General features: G+C 40.8%; 2 protein-coding genes and 1 pseudogene across 2 annotated transcripts; 1 reads left to right on the forward strand and 2 right to left on the reverse strand.

Moving 5' to 3' along the window:
- Positions 1-4,536: 4,536 nt before the first annotated feature.
- On the reverse strand, positions 4,537-6,808 carry LOC130135593 (cytochrome P450 81E8-like). The gene is made up of 2 exons (XM_056305121.1): positions 5,846-6,808; positions 4,537-5,389 (listed from the first exon to the last, which is right to left on the reverse strand). Exons 1-2 carry the CDS (start codon positions 6,734-6,736, stop codon positions 4,769-4,771), a joined length of 1,512 nt encoding a protein of 503 aa, XP_056161096.1. The 5' UTR covers positions 6,737-6,808; the 3' UTR covers positions 4,537-4,768.
- Positions 6,809-12,773: 5,965 nt separating this feature from the next.
- Positions 12,774-16,762, forward strand: LOC115676878 (cytochrome P450 81E8-like; annotated as a pseudogene).
- A 2,739-nt stretch (positions 16,763-19,501) lies between these two features.
- Positions 19,502-22,554, reverse strand: LOC130135595 (cytochrome P450 81E8-like). The gene is made up of 2 exons (XM_056305129.1): positions 21,649-22,554; positions 19,502-20,371 (listed from the first exon to the last, which is right to left on the reverse strand). The coding sequence occupies exons 1-2, from the start codon at positions 22,537-22,539 to the stop codon at positions 19,751-19,753; spliced, it is 1,512 nt and encodes a 503-aa protein (XP_056161104.1). The 5' UTR covers positions 22,540-22,554; the 3' UTR covers positions 19,502-19,750.

The raw sequence follows: 22,554 nt of genomic DNA on the forward strand, positions 1-22,554 counted from the left end.
AGCCACTGCCATCCCCATGCTTCAATTGCGAAGGTCCCCATTGCACACTAAAATGCCTCAAGAAAAACAAGCTCAACTCCTTGCTCACCATGGAGGAGGAAGACCTGAAACAAGAAAGAAGGGAAGTTCGACTCGTAACTGTAAAGGTTCTCAACTCCATTAATTCCATGAAAACCCAAGCACCGCCCAAAAAGAAGCCTACAAGCTCACATTTGTCATTCGTGGAAGTCAAGGTAATTAAAACAACACTATATGTCTTGGTTGACACGGGTGCGTTGAATATGTTCTTGTCAAGCAAAGCGGCGAAAAGCTTGGAACTCCAAGTGGAACCAACCGGACATCGGTACAAATCAGTCAACTCAGAGGATGTACCGGCCATTGGCAGAGCCTAAAATGTGGGACTGCATGTTGGTGAATGGAAGGGCAAGCTCTCTTTCAAGGTAATTCTGCTTAATGACTATGATCTTACTTTGGTTTGGAATTCTTTGATAGTGTCAATGTGATGATCGATAAGAGAACCAAGTCGATTATTATCACCAACACAAAATGTCCATCGGTGGTACCAATGGTCTATGGGTTGACGAAAACCAAGAGCATTTCCATGATACGACTCGTGGATGAAGGGTCGAGAGTTGAGGAGCTCGCAACCGAGTCAAACACTAAGCCACAACCTTTGGAGAAGCCAAATAAGGAGTTGGGGCAACCGACGCAAACTCAAAGTAAGATGCCGATTCATGTGCTTTTTCCGGAAATGGAGAACTTTCGAGCAACATGGAAATGGTCGAACCAAAAAAGGAGTTGTTTGTGGAACGAGTTGGGATTCAAGAGCCGTGTAGTCAACAAGTTGAGAAAGGAAAAACCAAGCGGCATCAGAGACAGAAGAATCGACAATGTTCGAGAAAATTGACAATCCAACGGAAGGATGCGATCGGTCAAACGGAAAACTCCGAGTTGAGAGCGCTAAGGAAGTTGCTCGAATGGGTGGGGGAGAATGTCACGGTTCCAAGATTCTCAAGGCTCGATGTACTGAGGACCGGTCCTAGTGAACAGAATAAGACTACTTCTTGAAAATGTACACTTGTATTAATAATGTAGATGGTAGTCTTATTTTAAATAGAGGACGGGGTAGTTGAGAATAGTAAATCTCCACATGTATATATAAAAGTGCTCTTCCCCACATTTGTATTATCTGACACTCATGTAATAAAAGTACGTTCTCTCCCATTGATTAGTATAAGCAGGCACATACGGCTGTAACTTCCCATCGATTGCTAGTAGAATTCAGTCATTAAGTTGTTAGCGTGGAAGAATGAACGTAGGCTTACACCAAACCGAACCACTACAAGCTCTTGTGCATTGTTCTCTATCTCTATGATCATATCTACATACTGTGTCATAGAAGCACTGCACTATATTGCTTGATATAACTAGATCCTAATTATATCGACACTCTGTTTCACCCGGTCACATTTGTATCATAATTGACACTTTTAATTCTATAATATTTGCCAAGTTTCTTGAAACCTCCCCTCCTGATGATGCTGCTAGCCAACATCAATATGGAAATCCCTACATCATCTCCATGTCATAGGGGTGAGAAGTTCTGGGTATCGTCCAGGTTCCATCTAGAACTTGAAACCTACAAGAATCTACCCGTCAGGACTGGTTTTCCATTTTTTGGATCTGGAACTTACCCTGTATACCCTAAAATCGACCCTAGAAGGGGTGAGCTGTTTCAAGTTTTGTCAATGGGACCTAGAACCTACCATCCAAATCGGTTCTCCATTTTTTGAAATCAAACCTACTGCATACCCTAAAACCTATTATGTCACAAATGGAGAACCAAACTAATTTCTACTTTTTTATTGTTTCATTTTTAGTTAAGCAAAACGAAAGTGAATGCAATAACAAAAATTAAAATTTTCCATTTGTCAAGGATCGCGCTTTTTTCACTCCTTCTTTAGATAATACACTCCTTATAACAGTGTTTTGACCATATTATCCTCCATAGGTCCCACTTTTTCAGCATCTTCATTATTTAGTTTCTTTATTTTTCTTTTCTTACGGGTCCCACCTTCCTCCTCCTTTTTAATATCTGTTCTCTCTCTCCTTGAGGTAATTCTAGCCCTTTTCTTATTCCTCTTAATTAAATATGATTAGACCAAAAAAAAATTAAATCTTATCATGGTTCAATTCTTGATGGTAATTCATCAATTATCCGAAAATGAATATAACCCTTTCTTTTCTCAATTTCGCTCCAAAAATGATTTACATTTTCCAACTAGCTAAGAAGATGGAAAGAAAGGGAAAAAGAAGAAGAAGCTTCAATGTCAAAATTTCATTTTTCTCACTCTCATCGGAAGCAATTGGAAACATTTCATTGCTAGGTTTGATCTTTTTCTCGCTTCTTTGTTTTCTTCATCGCCTACCGAATTATGACCATGGACAAAGCATGACTCCCAGCATGGTAATTGTCAACCGAAAGACCACCAACATTGTAGTCCTCCTCCTCTTATCTCTCTCTCGACTTTGATCTCTCCATTTCTTCTTCCTCTTCTTGTTCACCGTGATGGACATACTGTGTAACATCTGCTTTAACTAATTGCTCTTGACTCTCTCTCCCACATTCTCATCCTCAGCATACCATTTCTTCTCTTTCATATCTCCCAACTTCACTCTCCCTTACCCACACAAACTATTCTTTTAACCACCTCGATAAACTCTTATGGTACTAGGATTAATATATATATATATATATATATATAGAGAGAGAGAGAGAGAGAGAGAGAGAGAGAGAGAGAGAGAGAGAGAGAGAGAGAGAGCACAATTAGAGGGAAATCAATCAATGGCGTTGTCCGACCACATGGCGAGTGTTCACCCATGGATCTTTTATCGTTCGTGCTTCATCCACCCTTAATTCACCGAGGCCTACTCTTGGGATACCGAGATCGACACCAAAGTCAGCCACCACTACCACCACCTCCTCCAATAACTCCGACACCCTCATCCCCAATGTCGTCTCCCCCTTCCTCGAACACCACTCCGAGCCCGCGCCTTCTACTGTTGTCGCCACTCCCTTGGGGTTCGACCAGGAGGCCATAACGCCAAAGCGTAACGAGTCTCCCTTGTAACCATTAACATGACCACCAATCTTGTATGTTAAGAGAGATAAGATGGAAGGTGAGACCCACAACAAAAGAAAAATATAGAAATCAAAGGGACATCACATTTGAGAGAAAAAAAAAAGGAACACTTTAATAGAATAATATAAAGGATGCCTAAAAAGTGGGACCCATGGAGGATAATATAGTCAAAACACTAAAATTGGGAGTGTATTAGCAATGGAAGGAGTGGAAAAAGCGTAGCCTTTTGTCAATAGCAATAATCCACAAAAGATGAACAAGTAAAATAAAATAAATAATAAAAGTTCAAAATATGTAACATAAAACCTAAATTATAGAACTTCAGTTCTCAATCATCCACGGAAAATTGCTCCAAATTCTAATCACTTGAAATCAAAAGAAACCTCGACCAAAAAAAAATTCAAAAGAAACAACAAACATAGTTAATCACTTAATAATAATTTTAAATTAAAATTACTATAAATTAAATTAAATTAATTATTAAAAAAGCCTCACAGCATATATTCATTCTACTTCAATTCGTAAACTCTATATAGATTGTCTTGGTGTCCGCATAGGATTGCAAGAGTCCATGAGTGATGAAGAAACCGAGACATAAAATATCTTTGTACATTGAATCTAGAATAAGGAAATTGGGATGTCCATTTTATTTGTACCTTGTCCATATAATATAACAACCAGACTGAAGCTCAGGCTGTCCAAATATACACGCATAACAAGTTTTTGTCTAGAATTTGCACTTTGCAACTTGTTTCCTCTCTATTGGAAGTACATAAAATTTTGTTTGCTTGTTATGTTTCTTCTCTATTGTCCGGTTCCCGGTTCGGAACCGAACCGCATGATACAAGTTCCAAAAAAATGAAACCGAGAAGCGGACTGGATCTCATCAGAACCTCGAACCGGATCGTTTCTCATCGGTCCAATTCTCCGATTTTTTATTTTACCTTGAAACTATGCTTACCCCTGCCACAACATTGCTGCAGAGTAAGCTGTCCTTTCCTTGCGAGTTGATAATCTTGCTTTTCAGTACTGCATGCCTTCTATGTGCTTATTGGGCCCAAGGTCCAGATGTCTGAAATACTTTCTCCTTGTGAAGAGCCAAGATGACTTTCCAGCGAAAGGACGCGATTTTTCCCTCATAAGATGAACACTAGAATATGTCGATATTCTCTATTAATCGAGTTGGTAAGTAAATTAGTGCAGCAACTGATTATCTCTCTTTTCACGTCTAATCTCCAAAATGATTGGAAGAAGCATAATTTCAGATTATATCTATGAAAAACTTGTACCATCGCAAACATGTGGAAAGAAAATGAAAAGGAAAGAAATTTCGAAAACAAGGCAGATTCGACAGGCATGTGACCTGCCGTTAGCAAGAGGAAAATTGAAGTACAGGATATACTCAAATTCTACTTTCAGAATAATGCCTTATTATTCAAGAAAACAACTTTAGTAAGGCTTACACAAGAACCAATTCATGCATCTTCCTAAAACTAGGAAACCCCGATACAGAGTTTTATTACAATAAAGCATATATACTAAATGAAAACCGTAGGACAGGTGTGGGACTCTTACTATATAACAAATAGCATCTCAACCATTTCGTGACAAACTCGTCGGCCGAATCAATCTTTAGGGACGAGTTTCTCCATGGGAGGGCGTACTTTACACATTAATTCCAACGGCACTACTTTTGGCATGGTGAGTCCTTTGCCTTCGGTCATGTCGATCTTCTCTTTGTTCACTCTTTTCCAATCAAAGCACTGAATCAACAAGCCCAACGTTAAACCCATGACCCGGTGAGCTAGGGGTGCGCCGGGGCATGCTCTCCGTCCCAACCCGAATGGCAGAACTAGCTTCCGGTGATTTTCGCCGTTACCACCCTCGAATCGCTCGGGCTTGAAGGCTGTGGGTTCCTCCCATAGCTCCGGATCTCTGTGGGAGGCCCAGGCATTCACCAACACTATAGTGCCACATGGCACTAGGTATCCTCCTATGGTGCAATCAGCCGATGACTCGTGCGGGAGCAGAAGTGGGACGGTTGTGCTTAGGCGTAAGGTCTCGAAGATGATGCATTGAAGGTAAGGTAGCTTTGAAACATCCGATTCCTCCAACAGACGATCGTGGCCGATGATGGAATTGATCTCGACTTGGGCCTTTTCCAATTTTTCCGGGTTGTTCAGTAAATTGGTCATGGCCCATTCTAACGTAAGAGACGATGTGTCTGTTCCCGCTACTAACATAACCTGCATATCGAAAATTATTGTCTAAACTTGTTTTGGGAACCGAGATAATAAGATTTCGACATAATATTACGTACGTTTACACTGGACTATCTGTTGGGTTTTGGACATGGATTGACCATTATAGCCTATTGGCTTTGACCCAAACTCCACTCAAGGCACTCAAATGTCCCAACGGAGGGAAGCGTGCACGTCACTTTTGGTCTGCGTGCACGTCACTTTGGTTTTATATATCAAATTTCCCTTCATTAGCAACACATGCTCTTCATAATCAGTTAAGCTTAGTTTATCTAATAATCTCCCAGAACGAAAGTATATGCCTTTGATAATGTTTTCCTGGATTTCCTTTTACTTCAACTAGTAGTAATGGTTGTGGTCTAGGTCCATTCTAATGCTCCAAATTATAGTAGCAAATTTAGCGTAGCAAGAATAGAAGAGAGCCAATAAAGCAAGACTTACGATGACGAGCGCTTTTATCATCAAGTCCGAGTAGTTCTCCGGCTGAGACTCTTGCAAACGCAACAGATGACTAATCATACTGTCTGCGAACTCCGGATCGCCCTTCCTTCTCTTGTGCTCGTCGACTAAACCCTGAATGAATGCATCGGCCCTCTTCCCCAGTTCCGCTGCCATCTTCTTGAACCCCTTGTAATCGATCCAATTCAATATGGGCAAGAAATCGCCCACATAACTCGTGCCGCCATTTCCAACAATATGCTCGATTATCTCCCTGAACTCCCTCGCCTCGGCCTCGTCAACGCTCAAGCCTTCCCCATAGTACCGCTTCCCCGAGATCATCCTCATGATGACATTGAACGTCAGCTCCATGAAAAGGGTCTTCAGTTCGACCCGGTGGAAGTCCCCAAACCCATTCCTCACCAACCGAAGCATCAGCCGTTCGGCCTCGTCCCTCCGGATGCGCGAGAGGATATTGAGGCGATGCGTGGAGAGGACTTCGATGGTGGCGATCTTACGGAGGTTGCGCCATTCCGCCCCATAGGGCAGGTTGGTGAGCGTGCTGTTGTCATAGGCGAGGTGCTTGCCAAAAAACAGCTTGGGGCGGTTGGCGAGCACAATGTCGTTCTTTGTGAAGCACTCCTCGGCCAGCGGCAGCGACGATACGACCACAACGCGGCGGGACCCAAACCAGAGGGACATGATCGGGCCATACTTGTTGGAGAGGTGGTAGAGGCTCCTGTGCAAGGGGAATTTCAAGAGATGGAGGTGGCCGATGATGGGGAGAGAAGGAGGGCCTGGTGGGAGGTTCTTGGGTTTTCTTCTTAGGAAGGAGTGGAGAATGATCAGAGAGAGCAAAGAGACGATGATCACATAGAGAGTGGCGTCTGCCATTTTTCTTTTCTTTTGCTTTGTGTACTGAATGATCTGTGGTGGATGTTGGTCATTTGCGACTGTATTTATAGCAGTATAGACATAAGAGAGAGAGAGAGAGAGAGACGGAGAAAGAAATTTTGATGGAAATTCGTTGACTATGATTTGGCGTAGCAAACTTGATGAGGATTTGTTACCTTAGAAAACCAAAAGAAAAGAAAAAGGACTCGATGATAATCTAGGATATGCCACATGCTCATAATCTTGCGGGGCACCTCTACAAACTCAAACCACGTTCTATAATTTTAGTTCACTTTTATGTATTTAGAACCCATTCGAAATTAGAGAACTATATAGATCAAAATGTGGACTAATTGGAATAAATTTTTGAAAAAGTGCATTTAATGGAAGGACTTGATTAGACTAATTTGACAAGCTTTCAGACTTGATTGCACTTTTTAAAAATTTTAGAACTCAATTACACTTTCATAACAAGTTCTCAGCGAAACAAACAAACCTCAGTTTTAAAATGAGGTTGGCCCTTTTACATTATTGAAAAGTAACCGAAGATAGTATCGCTTCCCATTAGATGGATTTGATGCAACCACACACCCAATGACAGATATTGTTTTCCTTTTTCCATACTAAAGCATTTTGTCCCATACATATTGGTCAAGAAACTCCTTGTAGAGATAATTATACAATTATATGATTGCTTTAAGCTGAAACAAATCTCAATATGATTCCTGAATTTTAGTCAAATATGCAATATGATATTTGAACTTTCAATTTGTTCAATATGGTCCCTGAACTTTTACCCATTGTGCAATGAGGTCCATAAACTTTCAATTTGTTCAATATGCTCCTTGGACTTTTAGTACGTGTTTAACTTAGTCCATAAACTATATGAAAATATTCAATATTGTCCTTGAACTTGAATTAATGGAAGGACAATATTGAACATTTTTATATAGTTCAGGGACTATTCTAAACATGTACCAATAGTATAGGGACCACATTAAATAAATTAAAAGTTCAAAGATCACATTGCACATTGGACTACAACTCAGGAATTATATTGAACAAAGTAAAAGTTCAGGAATCATATTGCATATTGAGCCAAAGTTTATGGACCATTTATGTCATTTTCCCTTCTTAAGCTATGCATGGAGATAAATACTTATTATAATAATATTTATAGTATTTTAATCTATGAGAATTAAATTGCATGTACTATTCTTTTAATATTTTGATAGTGAACTCGGAAATTCCTAATTTTACTACATCAAATTGAAATAAGCCATTTTCGCGAATAATGGGACCGTTAATAAAAAAGGGCAGCGAAATTATGTATTCTTTCCTTTAAAATCCATCCATGCATTCTACTCAGAGAACCAAATGACAAGCGAAATTATTCCGCGCCATGGTCGAAAAGCTTCACGCTCCATCACTATCCAAATTCATCAAGATCGACTTGCCATCTGAAGCCATTCGTTGATTCCGATTTTCGATGGTAACATGTAAAAAGTCGGATCAAATTTCTCCTCCCAAGGACCAGCTGGTGCTTGACGCCTTGTATGACGCATTGCGGATGTCGTCATTGAGTGCGTTCTGAGGTGCTTGATCCGCCTTCTGAGTTTTCTTTCCTTTTCTCCCCAGGATGTCTTGTATGACGCATTGCGGATGTCGTCATTGAGTGCGTTCTGAGGTGCTTGATCCGCCTCTTCCCCGTGCAGCCGTCGACAAACCTATTACACTTTAATCAATTCGATCATGAACCCTTCAATTTTACTAATTGAGTCCTAAATATTTTGCTGATTTGCCAATTGAGTCTATCCGGTCAATTTATCTGGAAATCGCTAACGTGAATACCAGTCGTCGTACGTGACACCACCGGCGTTGATGCATTGATGTGAATAATTTTTATATTTTTTCCAATTTTTTAATTTTCTTTTCCTTTTTTTTCTTGTGCCGGCGACCCTCGTCAGACGCGAAGGCCCTAGGTGATGCCATCGTGGCCTCACCAATCGCGGGTGAGGTAGCCCTCACCCAGATCTGGCGAGGGCCTTCACGATGCCATCGATAGCTCTTAAGTCGGCCCTCACCTAGTATAGGCAAGGCCTTTGCAGCCGGTAAAGGTTGCCAATGATCCTCGCCGGCACGAAGAAAAATAAAAATTTAAAGAAAATTATAAAATTATCCATGTCAGCGCCGACAGTGCCAAATCTAGCATCCATGTCAGTGATATCCTGCCAAAATCGGCCGGATAGACTCAATTAGCAAAATTTAAAAATTTAGGACTGAATTGGCCAAAGTACGATAGTTTTATGACTTTTTGGAAAACATTTTCCATATCTTTTTCACCTCATTTTTTTTTCAAATAACATATTTTCCTTATTTATTTTTTTATTTTTAAAAAATCGAGTTTTTAATTTTTTAAATTTTTTAAATTTTCTTTTTTTTCCAATCTTTCTTATTCTTTTTTGCTTCTTTCTCGGCCGGTCACCAACCACGGCGGCAACCGACGAGGCTTGAGCTCGCTGGCCCGCCTCAAGCCTCGCCGGTCTGTGGCAACCTAGGGCGAGGCTTGAGCTTGCCTGTGGCTGGTCACCGGCAGTTTCCGTGGCTGGCGACTGATCCCCAATAGTTTCCATGGCCGGCAACCGGCCAAGGAAGAAGACAAGAAAAAAAGAAAACAGAAAAAAGAAAAAAATTAACAAAAATTCTAATTTTTTGGTAATTTTCTCTAGAAAATCAAATTGGATACCCAACGGCAGAAAATATTTTACAGTTCATTTTCAGGTTTCAACTGAATACCAGAAAATATTGTCATTTTCTTGGAAAATGACTTTCCGAAAAACATTTTCTAGAAACGTCGCATTTTCCGCAAAACGAACGGAGCCTAAATTACTACTTTATACCCTTATTTGAGATAAGGTTAGAAAAATAAATGCATGAGCAAAGAATGAGATTCTATCTTTATTCTCATCCGATTAGTTAGTTCTTCAAAAGATTTATCAGACCATGGAGTAAATGATTTAATCAATGAATATTCGATTCGTGCCATAATACCTACGAATAGGAAGAATCGTCTTATTCTAACTTCCCCGTAGCCTCCGATAGCATAGGCGCTTCAAGCCTTTTTTTTAAGAAAATAGCCTCGATTCACACTCATATTTAAAATTTTCCCTAATACATTGTTTAATGTTGCTCCAAAAATTCAAGATATTGAAAGTCATTTGCTCAAAGCTGGCCTCAAAGACAATGTTGGGGAACATTTCACCGAGAGCGGAATTGATGCATTTGCACGATATTATCTCTACAAAGAGTTCATTAAATAATATGCATGGGACAAAATGTTTTTGTGATCGAAAGAGAGGAAAACAAGATCCGTCATTGGGTGTGTGGCTGTATCAAATCCGTCTATTATCTTCGGATACTACTCGACAATGTAAAAGGGCCAACATCATTGAAGACTAAATAAAAATTTGATGGTGTATAAAACTTATTAGTTTCTGTTTTCTTTTACGTTACGAATTATAGCATCCATGCAATTAATTTTATTTTAATTAGTCCACTGCTTCACTTTAGCTATTTTCTACTTTCGAATAATAGGACGTGGCGTCACGTGCGTGTGTTTTTGCTGAAAAAATATTGGATAGGCTTGATTTGTCACATCATTGGTAAGTCACTCCATTTAGTGGTCCTCTCATGCACGAATGATAACCATTCTATTCCAGAAATCAATTTTTATCCGGAATTAGATTTTTCTATTTTTATTTCATAGACAAGTTTCTGAGCCATAATATGCGTTTGATAACGACAAAAAATTTATATTCTTGAAATAGAAATTCGTTTCATAACAGCACAAAACTTCTCTTTCTCGAGTGGCCGGCGGGCAGCGGAGGATGGCAGGCGGCGGTGGGAGGCGGCTGATGGCAAGAGGAGGTCGGCAGGCTAGCGGGTGGCGGTGGGAGGCAGGTGGACGACGGGTAGGAGGTAGGCGGTGACAAGAGGTGGCCGACGTTGGGTGACGGCAAACAGCGAAGGACGATGGCAGGAGGTGGGCGGCGGCCGACGGCGGAAGGCGGCTAGCATTGAGCGGCGGCCGACGACGGGAGGCATCTAGCATCGGGCAGCGGCAGAAGATGATAGACGGCGGCTGGTGTCTAGCGGTGGATGGCAACGGCCAATGGTGGGAGGTGGCCAATGTCAGGCAGCGGCGGAGGACAGCAGATGGTGGGTAGCAGTGGACGGCAAGAGGAGGGCAGTGGCTGGAGGCAGCCGACGGCAGAGGACTGGGATGGACTAGGTGGCAGGAGGCGACTGGCGGGCAGTGGTGGTGGCGACTGGAGGTGGGCGGCGGCGGCGGCCGGTGGGCAGTGAGCGGCGGCAACATGAGGCAACCAAGACTTTAACAGCAAGATGCAACCGATGGCAACAGCTGTCGACGGGTGAGCGGGCAACTAGTAGTGAGGGCGAGCGATGAGAAAATATTTTATTTCTCATTTCTGTTCCAGAAATAGAAAATTATAAATTTTTTTACTTCTGATTTTTATTCCAAACCTATTTCTGAAGTAAATATTTGTTCCTGAAATAGACAAATGAAATTGCATTACCAAATAGATTTTTGTTCCAAACTTATTCCCGAGAATAGAAAAATAGAAAAATAGAAAAGTAGATAAACAAAATGGTTATTACATGCGTCCATTATCTCCATGTTAGGCCTACTTTTCATATTCTTTTCTTTACTCCATTACCTCTTTATCCCGTTTGTTACCCTCTCTCTCTCCTCAATTACTCCTCCTTCTTTCCGCACCACACCATAAACCAGGAAATGCTTGCACTCCATTAACCAACTCCGCAAATAAAGATGTGCACAACAAGATGACCGAATTTATAGAAATTCACAAGCAAAATCCCCTGAGCATTGACAGTTCATTAGGAATTAAAATTAGTTGAAATTTAAGTATATGATGCATTTGTTTCGCGAAAAATAAATTATTTAAAAAATATTTTCACAGAAATGATCACTTGTATCATGTACAAAAATGAATAAACAAAAATATTTTCATCATCCATGAAAATATCTAGACATATATTATTATCGATAATAAAAACACTTTTTAATAACTAATTATTTCAAATAATATATACGATTATTTTTAGGAAATTTTTTTTTTCAAATCATTCATTTTCTGCTAAACAAGCGGAGGCTTAATTAAATTTCTTTTCCAGTTCTCTATTTCCTCTATAGACAAATCTCGAGGTTATGGAAGTAATGAAACAGAACGAGAACTCAAAACTTGCTTCAAGTTGCAGAAACCTTCATAAACTCACACCCAATCTCGAAAAAAACAAACATCTCAACCTCACAAAAACTCCTAAGCTCGAGCCTTTCGCTCTCTAACCGTTGTTCCCAACAACATGAAGCGTGAAGACGCAATCACTAGGCTCGGCAAGGTTGGGAGCGAAGAGAGACACCTTTGGCAAAGAGATGGAGAGGAAGCGAAGAGGGAGAAATGGAATAGCTTTCGATTCTTTGAAGAAGGAAGAAAACCAATTGATGAAGTGAAGAGGGAGAGAGAGCAGAGAGAGTGTCAGTAACTGAGGGAAAAGAGAAGCAATGGAGAGTTTCAAAATCGGATGACAAGCGAGACCCATATAAATACGTGGCGACCACTGACTGGAATGATATATCGCTGGCATAGCAAATCAACTCTACTCAATATTTTCTCGTTTAAGCTAGCTTTTAACAACAAAAAGTCAGAAGCATGGTTGCGTGCCCTGCAAGATTGTGAACATGTGGCGTATTCTAGACAATCACCAAGTTCCTTTTCAATTTCTTTTACTTTTCCAAGTTAACAATATCCCCATCAAGTTTGATACGCAATGCGTTTGATCCGGTAAACGGTCAAAAGAAATAAAGGTCAAAAAGTTCAATGCAAAACGGACACAGACGCAGCCAAATTATACATAACGAATTTGAGTCAGAATCTCCTTCTGTCTTTCGACATGTGATCATCGTCTCTATATATACATACACCCACATGTGAAGAACCTCCATCAGCAATTTATAACACGAAGCAAAGAAGAAACCATGGAAAGCACAATCCTCTATGCGGTCCTCCTCTCTGTCCTCTCTCTGGTTATTCTCTACTTCTTCCTAACAAGAGAACCCAAGAACCTCCCTCCATCCCCTCCTTCTCTCCCCATCATTGGCCACCTCCACCACTTGAAATTGCCCCTTCACCGGACCTTCCACAGCCTCTCCACTAAGTATGGCCCCATCATGACCCTCCGCTTCGGGGTCCGCCAGTTCATGGTCGTGTCGTCGCTGCCGCTGGCCAAGGAATGCTTCACCAAGAATGACATCGTGCTCGCAAACCGCCCCAAGCTGTTCATCGGCAAGCACCTCGGCTACAACTACACCACCCTCGTCTCAGCACCCTACGGTGACCATTGGTGCAACCTCCGGAAGGTCGTCACCATTGAGGTTGGCCACGAAAATGGCACACCCAGGATCATCATAATCAGAAAACGAAACACGTAAATGGAGAAATTATTGATTCGCGTACCTGGTTTGGAATCCATTGAACTTGACGCGGAATTTGCGACGGTTTCTGAACACGAACTCAAGTGCATCTCCCCTATACCCTTCGTAGGACACTGGCCTAATGATATTGTCACTCACGAGAAGAAATTCCACTCTAGATCCATATGTGAGTCAGATTGTGCATCATCAGGTTAGGGGAGGGACTTGAGCGCTATTTAAAGAGTTTTCGACCACGGGCCCTCTCATTACGGGCTGGGCCATACTCGGCCCACACTAACCAGCCCCATATTAGACTTATTAAGAATCCACATATCTCATATTTATTGGACCAAACTAATTAAGTTAATTTCAATTAATGAAGCCCACATTAGGAAATTCTTACACGCACCGCCTCAACTTGCTCTCCCATGTCCGAAGGGACGAGATCCAGCAGCTAATGCTCCGGCTGGCCCGGGGCGAGTTCCAGTCACACCACCGTGTCTACCTCAAGACTCTCTTCTCAGAGCTGACTGTTCGAAACAAACGCGGAAAAACAAATACATAATATAAAGATTTACGTGGTTCGATCACAAGGTGATCTATGTCCACGGGCGAGGCAAAACAAGATTCCACTATAATCAAAAGAGAGTGCAGTTTTCAGATGTCGAAAAAACGACTTAACAAAACCTCACGGCTCACAAATCTCTCCCAAAACGAAAATCTCTCTTAATCAATGAAAAAACCTAGCCGCAGTATAAATAGGGCTCCCCGAAAAATTTCCTCGGGGGCATAGCCCCCAAACCCCCCAAGACATTTGTTCGCTCACTCCAGCTTGGGCGAACCGCCATAGAGATTTGTTCGCTTGCTTCGGGTTGGGCCTATCGGCCCAATCCTCCGCGTCACAAACTAAATCTCAATTTTTTTCTCCACTTTTGGGTCACACAAAAATATGTCGGGTCGGGTGATGAACCGGACCGAGTACATAAAATTCAAGACATATTTAACACTGACGTTCAACATTATGACAAGGATGATCGCTGGGAAGCGGTACTATGGCAAGGGCGTCACCATCGACGAGGCCGAGGCAAGGGAGGCTAAGAAGCTGATTAAACAGATCGTCGGGAATGGCGGGATAAGTTACGCGGGCGATTTCCTGCCCATACTAAAGTTGGTCGATTACAATGGGGTCAAGAAGAGGGTGGTGGAGCTGAAGGAGAAGATCGACGCGTTCATCCAGGGCTTGATCGACGAGCACCGGAAGAAGAAGGGCGACCCAGAGCTCGCGGACAGCATGATCAGTCATCTCCTGCGTCTACAGGAGTCTCAGCCGGAAGACTACTCGGACTTCATGATCAAAGGGCTCGTCTTTGTACGTGTTGTTTCTTGTTCCTATCTCTACATATGTTTTTTTCTTCTGGGCAAATCCTACCCTCCCGTGAGAATACTCACGGCAAAGTTGCCGTGTGTCTTCTCAGTCGTCCATTCTCGTCAACTTGATATGAGTTGTCAGTCGTTGAATTGAGTCGGACAATTTTGTCGTGCCCAGAGTCACGGCCCGCGTAGATTTGACCGCTTTATGTTGCTTCTGTTTCGAAGATTTAGAATGCACCTCCACCACAAATCATAGCGATAATACTACTTACAATGAATGGTGAGAAATCTTAGGTTTCGTTTTTCAATAAACAGAAATATATCGCGCTCTCTCTCAAATAAACTAAAATCTTAGATAGTACTAATTTACTGAACAAATGTGTAGCCCGTAGTTGCAGTCACTGTCGTTGTTTTTTCGCACATGTATTGTCAATTTTCCTCGAGACTGACATTTTGACTAGGCTGATGTTTGTGGTGCTGGGCAATTCACTCTCACTCTACCACTTGGAGCAATCCCATTCAGTGTTCTTCGTAGAAGATAATGATGTCTCACATAGATTTAGATGAAAGGTCCAAATTTTTCTGATTTTGGGAGTTCATAAAAGGAGCAGATATGGATGTGGATTTCTGGGATTGGCTTACCCACGAATCTGCTTGACCAGACTTTGCCTGAATTAATTGACCCTAAAAAACAAAACCTTCCTATTTATAAAGGGGTCAATTATCAAATGGAGCAAAAGAAAAAGAAGACAGTGATTATGGATGGAAGGCAAAAATTTTGGTAATAATGATTGATTGGGTTGGTTTGATTTGGTTTGGTTTGATTGCAGTTTTTCAAATTGGATCTGACTTCAATTCTTTAAATGTTTAGGACTAGATTGCATATTAGTCATAGGACTATTGGTGCAAATGCCAATCTATTTATCAAGTTGGCTATTAAGACTTCAAAGTCTGCATTAAGAAAGTCCAATTTGTAATTGAGATTACTTTCTATAAAATGTCAACACTCTTTTCTTTTAGATTTGCTCCATGAATACGTATGTGTTTTTGAACTTACACGACCATATACCAATTATTCCTAGTGATTATCTTACTAAAATAAATTTACGACATCAAAGAATCCCTTTTAGAACGGCGATGATCCAAAGTAGTCTAATCATCGGAAAGAAATTAGGTAAAGAAACTGATTTGTTGGAAGGAAATCTTCATTACAGGGGGGCCTATGGCAAATAAACTGACTTATTTTGTTTTATTTGTCATTTGAAGTCTTAATATCTTAACTCCCAGAGTTGATTTACACAATAACTTCTTATACATGTGTAGGTTTTGTTAGTTGCAGGAACAGACACATCATCGCTTGCATTAGAATCGATAATGGCAAATTTACTAAACAACCTTGAAAAGTTAAAAAAAGGCCCAAGACGAGATTGATTCCGTTATCGGCCACGATCGTCTGGTAGAAGAATCGGATGTTTCAGATCTACCTTACCTTCAATGCATCATCTTTGAGACCCTTCGACTAAACACGATAGTGCCACTTCTCGTCCCGCATACATCATCGGCTGATTGCAACATAGGAGGATACTTCGTTCCACGTGACACTATTGTAATGGTGAATGCATGGGCTATTCACAGAGATCCTGAATTGTGGGAGGACCCATTGAGTTTCAAGCCTAAAAGGTTTGAGGGTAGTGGCGGCGAAAAGCAACATAAGCTAATATTGCCTTTCGGGCTAGGACGGAGGACATGCCCTGGTGCAACCCTCGCTCAGCGGGTCATGGGGTGGACATTGGGTTTGCTGATTCAATGTTTTGATTGGAAAAGAGTCAGCAAAGAAGAGATTGACATGAGGGAAGGCCGAGGAACTACCATGCCGAAGGTAGTACCGTTAGAATTAATGTGTAAAGTACGCCCTTTAATGGAGAAACTTGTCCCTAAAGATTGAGTTGGTCGACCAGTTTGTGCTAAATGGTTGGTTGACATGCTTTCATGTTATATGTAGTAAGAGTCGACATCTATTCTATGACTTCCAACTTTTGTGTGTTTACATCACTTTCCTATTTGTTTTCGACATTATGGAGGAGGTTCTTAGTGTGAAGAAGACATATGGTGCTAATGGTGGCTTTATGGATTGTACTTATTTGAACCTAGTATTACTTTTCTTGAACAACTCTATCAATTCTGAAATTTTAGGTTTAGATTATCTTCTTCTTTTTGGTACTTTAATTGTCTCTTTCTTATGCAAGGTCACATTCTGACTTCTTTTTGCAATTTTATTTCTTTTACTTTTCCCACGTTTTTGCCTTCGTGCAAGTTAACTCGTCTCGAATTATCTTTCTACAAACACAACAGAATATGCCTTCTCCAATTTTTCATTGGAGAATAATTGTAGAGAGATAATTAGTTGCTGAACTAGTTACAAACTAATGTTCTAAAAATATAATTGCGTGCCCTTATTCAAGTACTGAACAAAAATTTACGACATCATATAGCAAATTCAGCATGTCTTGTTCACTAGCTTATGATGAACATCGGCAAGTGGCAATAGTATCCGTACCCCAAGATTCCAAGGTTGATGTAGTTGATTGGGTGCCACATGTGCAAATCACATATAAGGCGTACAAACTGCTCTAGGTCAAGTATTGACACCCAAATCTTTTGCCCAAAGATCAATATTGCATATTTGTAAGAAAATGGAATCTATTTGCTACCAAAAGGATTTTTCTTCATACATTACATCTCATGTTTGAACATTTTAGAAGGTTTTCATGCGTAAACCTTAAAAAAAGGCATATTGGTCAATTTCTACGACCAAGTGTTATTATGGTTTCAAGTTCATGGTTACATTTAGTAATTTTGTTAAAAATTGGTTCAGAGTGATCCTAGCGGGTCTAGCCTTGGTGCTGAACAAACTGAGAAATGGATAGGTAATGGCTCAACCATGACCAACCCATGACCAGGTTGTGGGTGTGGTCATGGGTGGCTAACCTTCCTGGCCATGGCTTGGGCATTGTCTTGTTGTAGCCAAGCCACAACATTGCCTAGTTGTAGCCGAGCCACAACTTAACCATGGCTTGGTAATGGCTGTACTTGTCAATGGCCCAAGTTTTGTCATGCGCCAAGGCTGGACCGGCCAGGGTCACTTCGGACTAATTCTTTAATAAAATTACCATAATACCCCTAAACTTGAAAAGTGACCAAAGTAATCCTCGGATTCAGAAATTGAACAATATGCCCTTTTAATTTAGTTGCATGCATGAAATGCCACTAAAATGTTCAAACGCAAATGTAATGTATGGTAGGAAATCTTTTTGGTAGGAAATAACTTCCAATTATATACATATGCAATAATGACCTTTGGGGCAAAAATTTTGGGGGCCAACACTTGATTTAGAGCAGTTTGTATGCTATACGCGTGATATGAACAAGTTACATTCAATCAATTATACCAACCATGGGAATCTTTGGGCACAAATAGTATTGCTACTTGCCATAATATATCATAGGCTAGTAAGACAGACCTGAAAATTGATGAATTTGCTCAATGATGTAGTAAAATTTTGTTCCGTACTTGAATAAGGGTACGGCATTCAATTTTCAAAACATCAGCATGTAACTAATTTAGCAAATTATTATCTCTCGATAACTAATCTCCAATAAAAGATGAGAAGATGCATATTCTTACAATATATCTGTAGAAACATCATGCAAGAAGAGTAACTTGCTCGAAAGCAAAAACGTGGAGGAAAGAAAAGAAAGAAAATTACGAAATGAAGGCAGATTAAAAAAAGCATGTGACCTTGCATTAGCAAGAGAAAATTATAGTACAACAAAAAACTAAATCTATACTTTCAGAAGGACATTTATTAAAGAACAGTACTACTAGGTTTATATAAGAACAATTTACAGAGCCACCATTGGCACTATACATCTTCATCACTCTAGGAACTTCCTCCAAAAACAATTAATAAAAAAATTATAAAAAAATATTTAAATATTATAAAAAATTGTTCACGTCAGAACCAGCCTACACGCGTCGACCGATCCACGTATGACAGCCGGCATCCATGTCAGCAATTTTCTGGAAAAATTAGTCGAATGAACTCAATTGACAAAACGAAAAAAATGTTTAGGATTCAATTAACATCATTAAAAAGTTTACGAGTGAATTGACAAAAGTGCAATATGTTTATGACTATTTGGATAATTTTCCCTAACATAAGTACTTGATTGCATTAACTAGGTAAGGTTTAGGACTTGACATTTTTTTCAAAATATTCAGGCTCAATTGCACTTTCGTTAAAGTAAGGTTTTTGATGCCTTTGATATTCCAACGGTCTCCTCATTGTCCTGAGCTCGAAAACTGTCATTTATAGTAGCCTTAGAAACCCTATAGATCACCTCAATCTGCAGAAATGATTTCTCCATTTGCTTGATCACTTTCCTGAAAGGTGTGCACCAAAGAGCAAAGTGCATTATTCAAGTTTTTTTTTTTTTTGGTAAGGTAGTGCATTATTCAAGTTAGGCTCTTCTTTTTGTAAAAATCCTAAAAAGTGTACACCTGACCTAGAGCACTTTGTACGCCTTATATGTGATGTGCACATGTGGCACCCGATCAAGTACATCAACTCTAGGAATCTTGGGGCGCAAATACTATTGCCACTTGCCGATGTACATCATGAGCTAGTGAACAAGACAAGAAAATTGAGGAATTTGCTAAATGATGTAGTAAATTCTTGTGCTATATTTGTAGAAAGATAATTCGAGACGAGTAACTTGCACAAAGGCAAAAACGCGGGAAAAAGAAAAGAAATAAAATTGCAAAAAGAAGGCAGATAAGATCTTGCATAAGCAAGAGACAATTAAAGTACGAAAAAAGATACTCTAAACCTATAATTTCAGAATCGATGAAGTTGTTCAAGAAAAGTAATACTAGGTTCAAGTAAGTACAAGAGCCACCAATAGCACCATCTTCTTCACACTAGGAACCTCCTCTATAATGTTCAAAAACAAATAAGAAAATTATGTAAATACACAAAAGCGGAAAGTCAAAGAATGAATGTGGACTCTTACTACATATAACTTGACAGCATGTCAACCAACCATTTAGCACAAACTAGTCGACCAACTCAATCTTTAGGGACGAGTTTCTCCATAAAAGGGCGTACTTTACACATTAATTCTAACGGTACTACCTTCGGCATGGTAGTTCCTGGGCCTTCCCTCATGTCAATCTCTTCTTTGCTGACTCTTTTCCAATCAAAACACTGAATCAGCAAACCCAATGTCCACCCCATGACCCGTTGGGCGAGGGTTGCACCAGGGCATGCCCTCCGTCCCAGCCCAAAAGGCAATATTAGCTTATGTTGCTTTTCGCCGCCACTGCCCTCGAACCTTTCAGGCTTGAAACTCAATGGGTCCTCCCACAACTCAGGATTTCTGTGAATAGCCCATGCATTCACCATTACAATAGTGTCACGTGGAACGAAATATCCTCCTATGTTGCAATCAGCCGATGATGCATGCGGGACGAGAAGTGGCGCTGTCGTGTTTAGTCGAAGGGTCTCAAAGATGATGCATTGAAGGTAAGGTAGATTTGAAACATCCGATTCTTCTACCAAACGATCATGGCCAATAACAGAATCAATCTGGTCTTGGGCCTTCTTTAACTTTTCAGGGTTGTTTAGTAAATTTGCCATTATCCATTCTAATGTAAGCGATGACGTGTCTGTTCCCGCAACTAACAACACCTGCACATGTACAAGAAGTTATTGTGTAAATCAACTTTGGGAGTTGAGATATTAATACTTCAACAAATAAAACAAAATAAGTCAGCTTATTTACCATAGGCCCCCTAGCAATGAAAATTTCCTTCCAACGAAGCATTTTCTTTACCTAATTTTTTTTCTCCAATGATTAGACTACTTTGGATCAACGCAGTTCTAAAAGGGATTCTTTGATGTCGTAAATATATCTTAGTAAGATAATCATTAGGAAAAATTGGCATATGGTCCTGTGAGTGCATAAACATATACGTATTCACGAAGAAAATCTAAAAGAAAAGGAGTGTTGACATTTTACAGAAAGTTAATCTCAATTATAAATTGGACTCTCTTGATGCAGACTTTGAAGTCTCAACACCCAACTTGATATATAGATTGGCATTTGCACCAATAGTCCTATGCCTAATATGCAATCAAGTCCTAAACTTTTAAGAAAATGAAGTCATATCCAACAAACCAAACCGAATTAACCCAACCCAATCAATCATTACTACCAATTTTCTGCCTTCCATCCAGAATCACTCTCTCCTTTTTGCTTTGCTATGTTAAAATATTCAAATATTAAATCATGTTTTCATATATTAACCTAAGCTTTTAGGACAGTTGACGATGATATCACAAAAATCTCACATAGAATAGAAGGTCATAAGTTCAAATTTACATAATTTCACGTTTAGTACTAGTCAAAAAGATCAAACTAAGCATGAGAGAGAGTGTTACAATATTCGACTATTAAATCACGTTTTCATCTAAATTCACGTGAAAAATCATTATCTTTCTACGAAGAACACACAATGGGATTGCTCCAAGTGGTAGAGCGAGAGTAAAATAGTACATGTGGGAAAAACAACAATAGTAATTGCAACTACTGGTTACACATTTATTCAGTAAAGTAGTACTATCTAAGATTTTAGTATATATGAGAGAGAGTGCGACGTATTTCTGTTTATTGAAAAACGAAACCTAAGATTTCTCACCATTCATTTGTGGTGGAGATGCATTCTAAATCTTTGAAACAGAAGCAACATAAAGCGGTCAAATCTACGCGGCCGCGAGTCTGGGCACGACAAAATTGCCCGAATCGATTCAACAAGATTTTAATGCAACGACTGACAACTCATATCAAGTTATGGATGACTGACAAGACACACGGCAACTTTGCCGTGAGTATTCTCACCGGAGGGTAGGATTTGCCTAGAATAAAAAAAACAGATGTAGTGATAGGAATAAGAAGCAACACTTACAAAGACAAGCCCTTTGATCATGAAGTCCGAGTAGTCTTCCGGCTGAGACTCTTGTAGACGCAGGAGATGACTGATCATGCTGTCCGCGAGCTCTGGGTCGCCCTTCTTCCTCCGGTGCTCGTCGACCAAGCCCTGAATGAACGCATCGATCTTCTCCTTCAGCTCCACCACCCTCTTCTTGACCCCATTGTAATCGACCAACTTTAGTATGGGCAGGAAATCGCCAACGTAACTTAACCCGCCAGTCCCCACGATCTGTTTAATCATCTTCCTCGCCTCCCTTGCCTCGGCCTCGTCGATGGTCACGCCCTCGCCATAGTACCGCTTCCCCGCGATCATCCTCATCATGATGTTGAACGTCAGCTCTGAGAAGAGAGTCTTGAGTTCGACCCGGTGGTGGGACTGGAACCCGCCCCGGGCCAGCCGGAGCAACAGCCGCCGGATCTCGTCCCGCCGGACGTGGGAGAGCAAGTTGAGGCGGTGCGACGAGAGAACCTCGATGGTGGCGATCTTCCGGAGGTTGCGCCAATGATCGCCGTAGGGCGCCGAGATGAGGGTGGTGTGGTTGTAGCCGAGGTGCTTGCTTTTAAACAGCTTGGGGCGGTTGGCGAGCACGATGTCGTTCTTGGTGAAGCATTCCTCGGCCAGAGGCAGCGACGACACGACCAGGAGCCGACGGACACCGAACCGGAGAGTCATGATGGGGCCATACTTAGTGGAGAGGCTGTGAAAGGTCCTGTGAAGGGGCAATTTCAAGTGGTGGAGGTGGCCAATGATGGGGAGAGAAGGAGGGGATGGAGGGAGGTTCTTGGGTTCTCTTGCTAGGAAGAAGTAGAGAATAACCAGAGAGAGGACAGGGAGGAGGACCGCATAGAGGATTGTGTTTTCCATGGTTTCTTCTTTGCC

The sequence above is a fragment of the Syzygium oleosum genome, unplaced genomic scaffold (genome assembly GCF_021117445.2).
Source record: "Syzygium oleosum isolate NSW1041296 unplaced genomic scaffold, Sole_v2.1 Sole_v2.35, whole genome shotgun sequence".
NCBI lineage: Eukaryota > Viridiplantae > Streptophyta > Magnoliopsida > Myrtales > Myrtaceae > Syzygium > Syzygium oleosum.

Excerpts from the sequence above, each read along its gene's own strand:
- LOC130135593 (XM_056305121.1), bottom strand. The coding sequence starts at position 6,736 with ATGGCAGACGCCACTCTCTATGTGATCATCGTCTCTTTGCTCTCTCTG. Across the intron at positions 5,390-5,845 it reads TGATAAAAGCGCTCGTCATC|GTTATGTTAGTAGCGGGAAC; the intron begins GTAAGTCTTGCT and ends TTCGATATGCAG.
- LOC130135595 (XM_056305129.1), bottom strand. The coding sequence starts at position 22,539 with ATGGAAAACACAATCCTCTATGCGGTCCTCCTCCCTGTCCTCTCTCTG. Across the intron at positions 20,372-21,648 it reads TGATCAAAGGGCTTGTCTTT|GTGTTGTTAGTTGCGGGAAC; the intron begins GTAAGTGTTGCT and ends GTACATGTGCAG.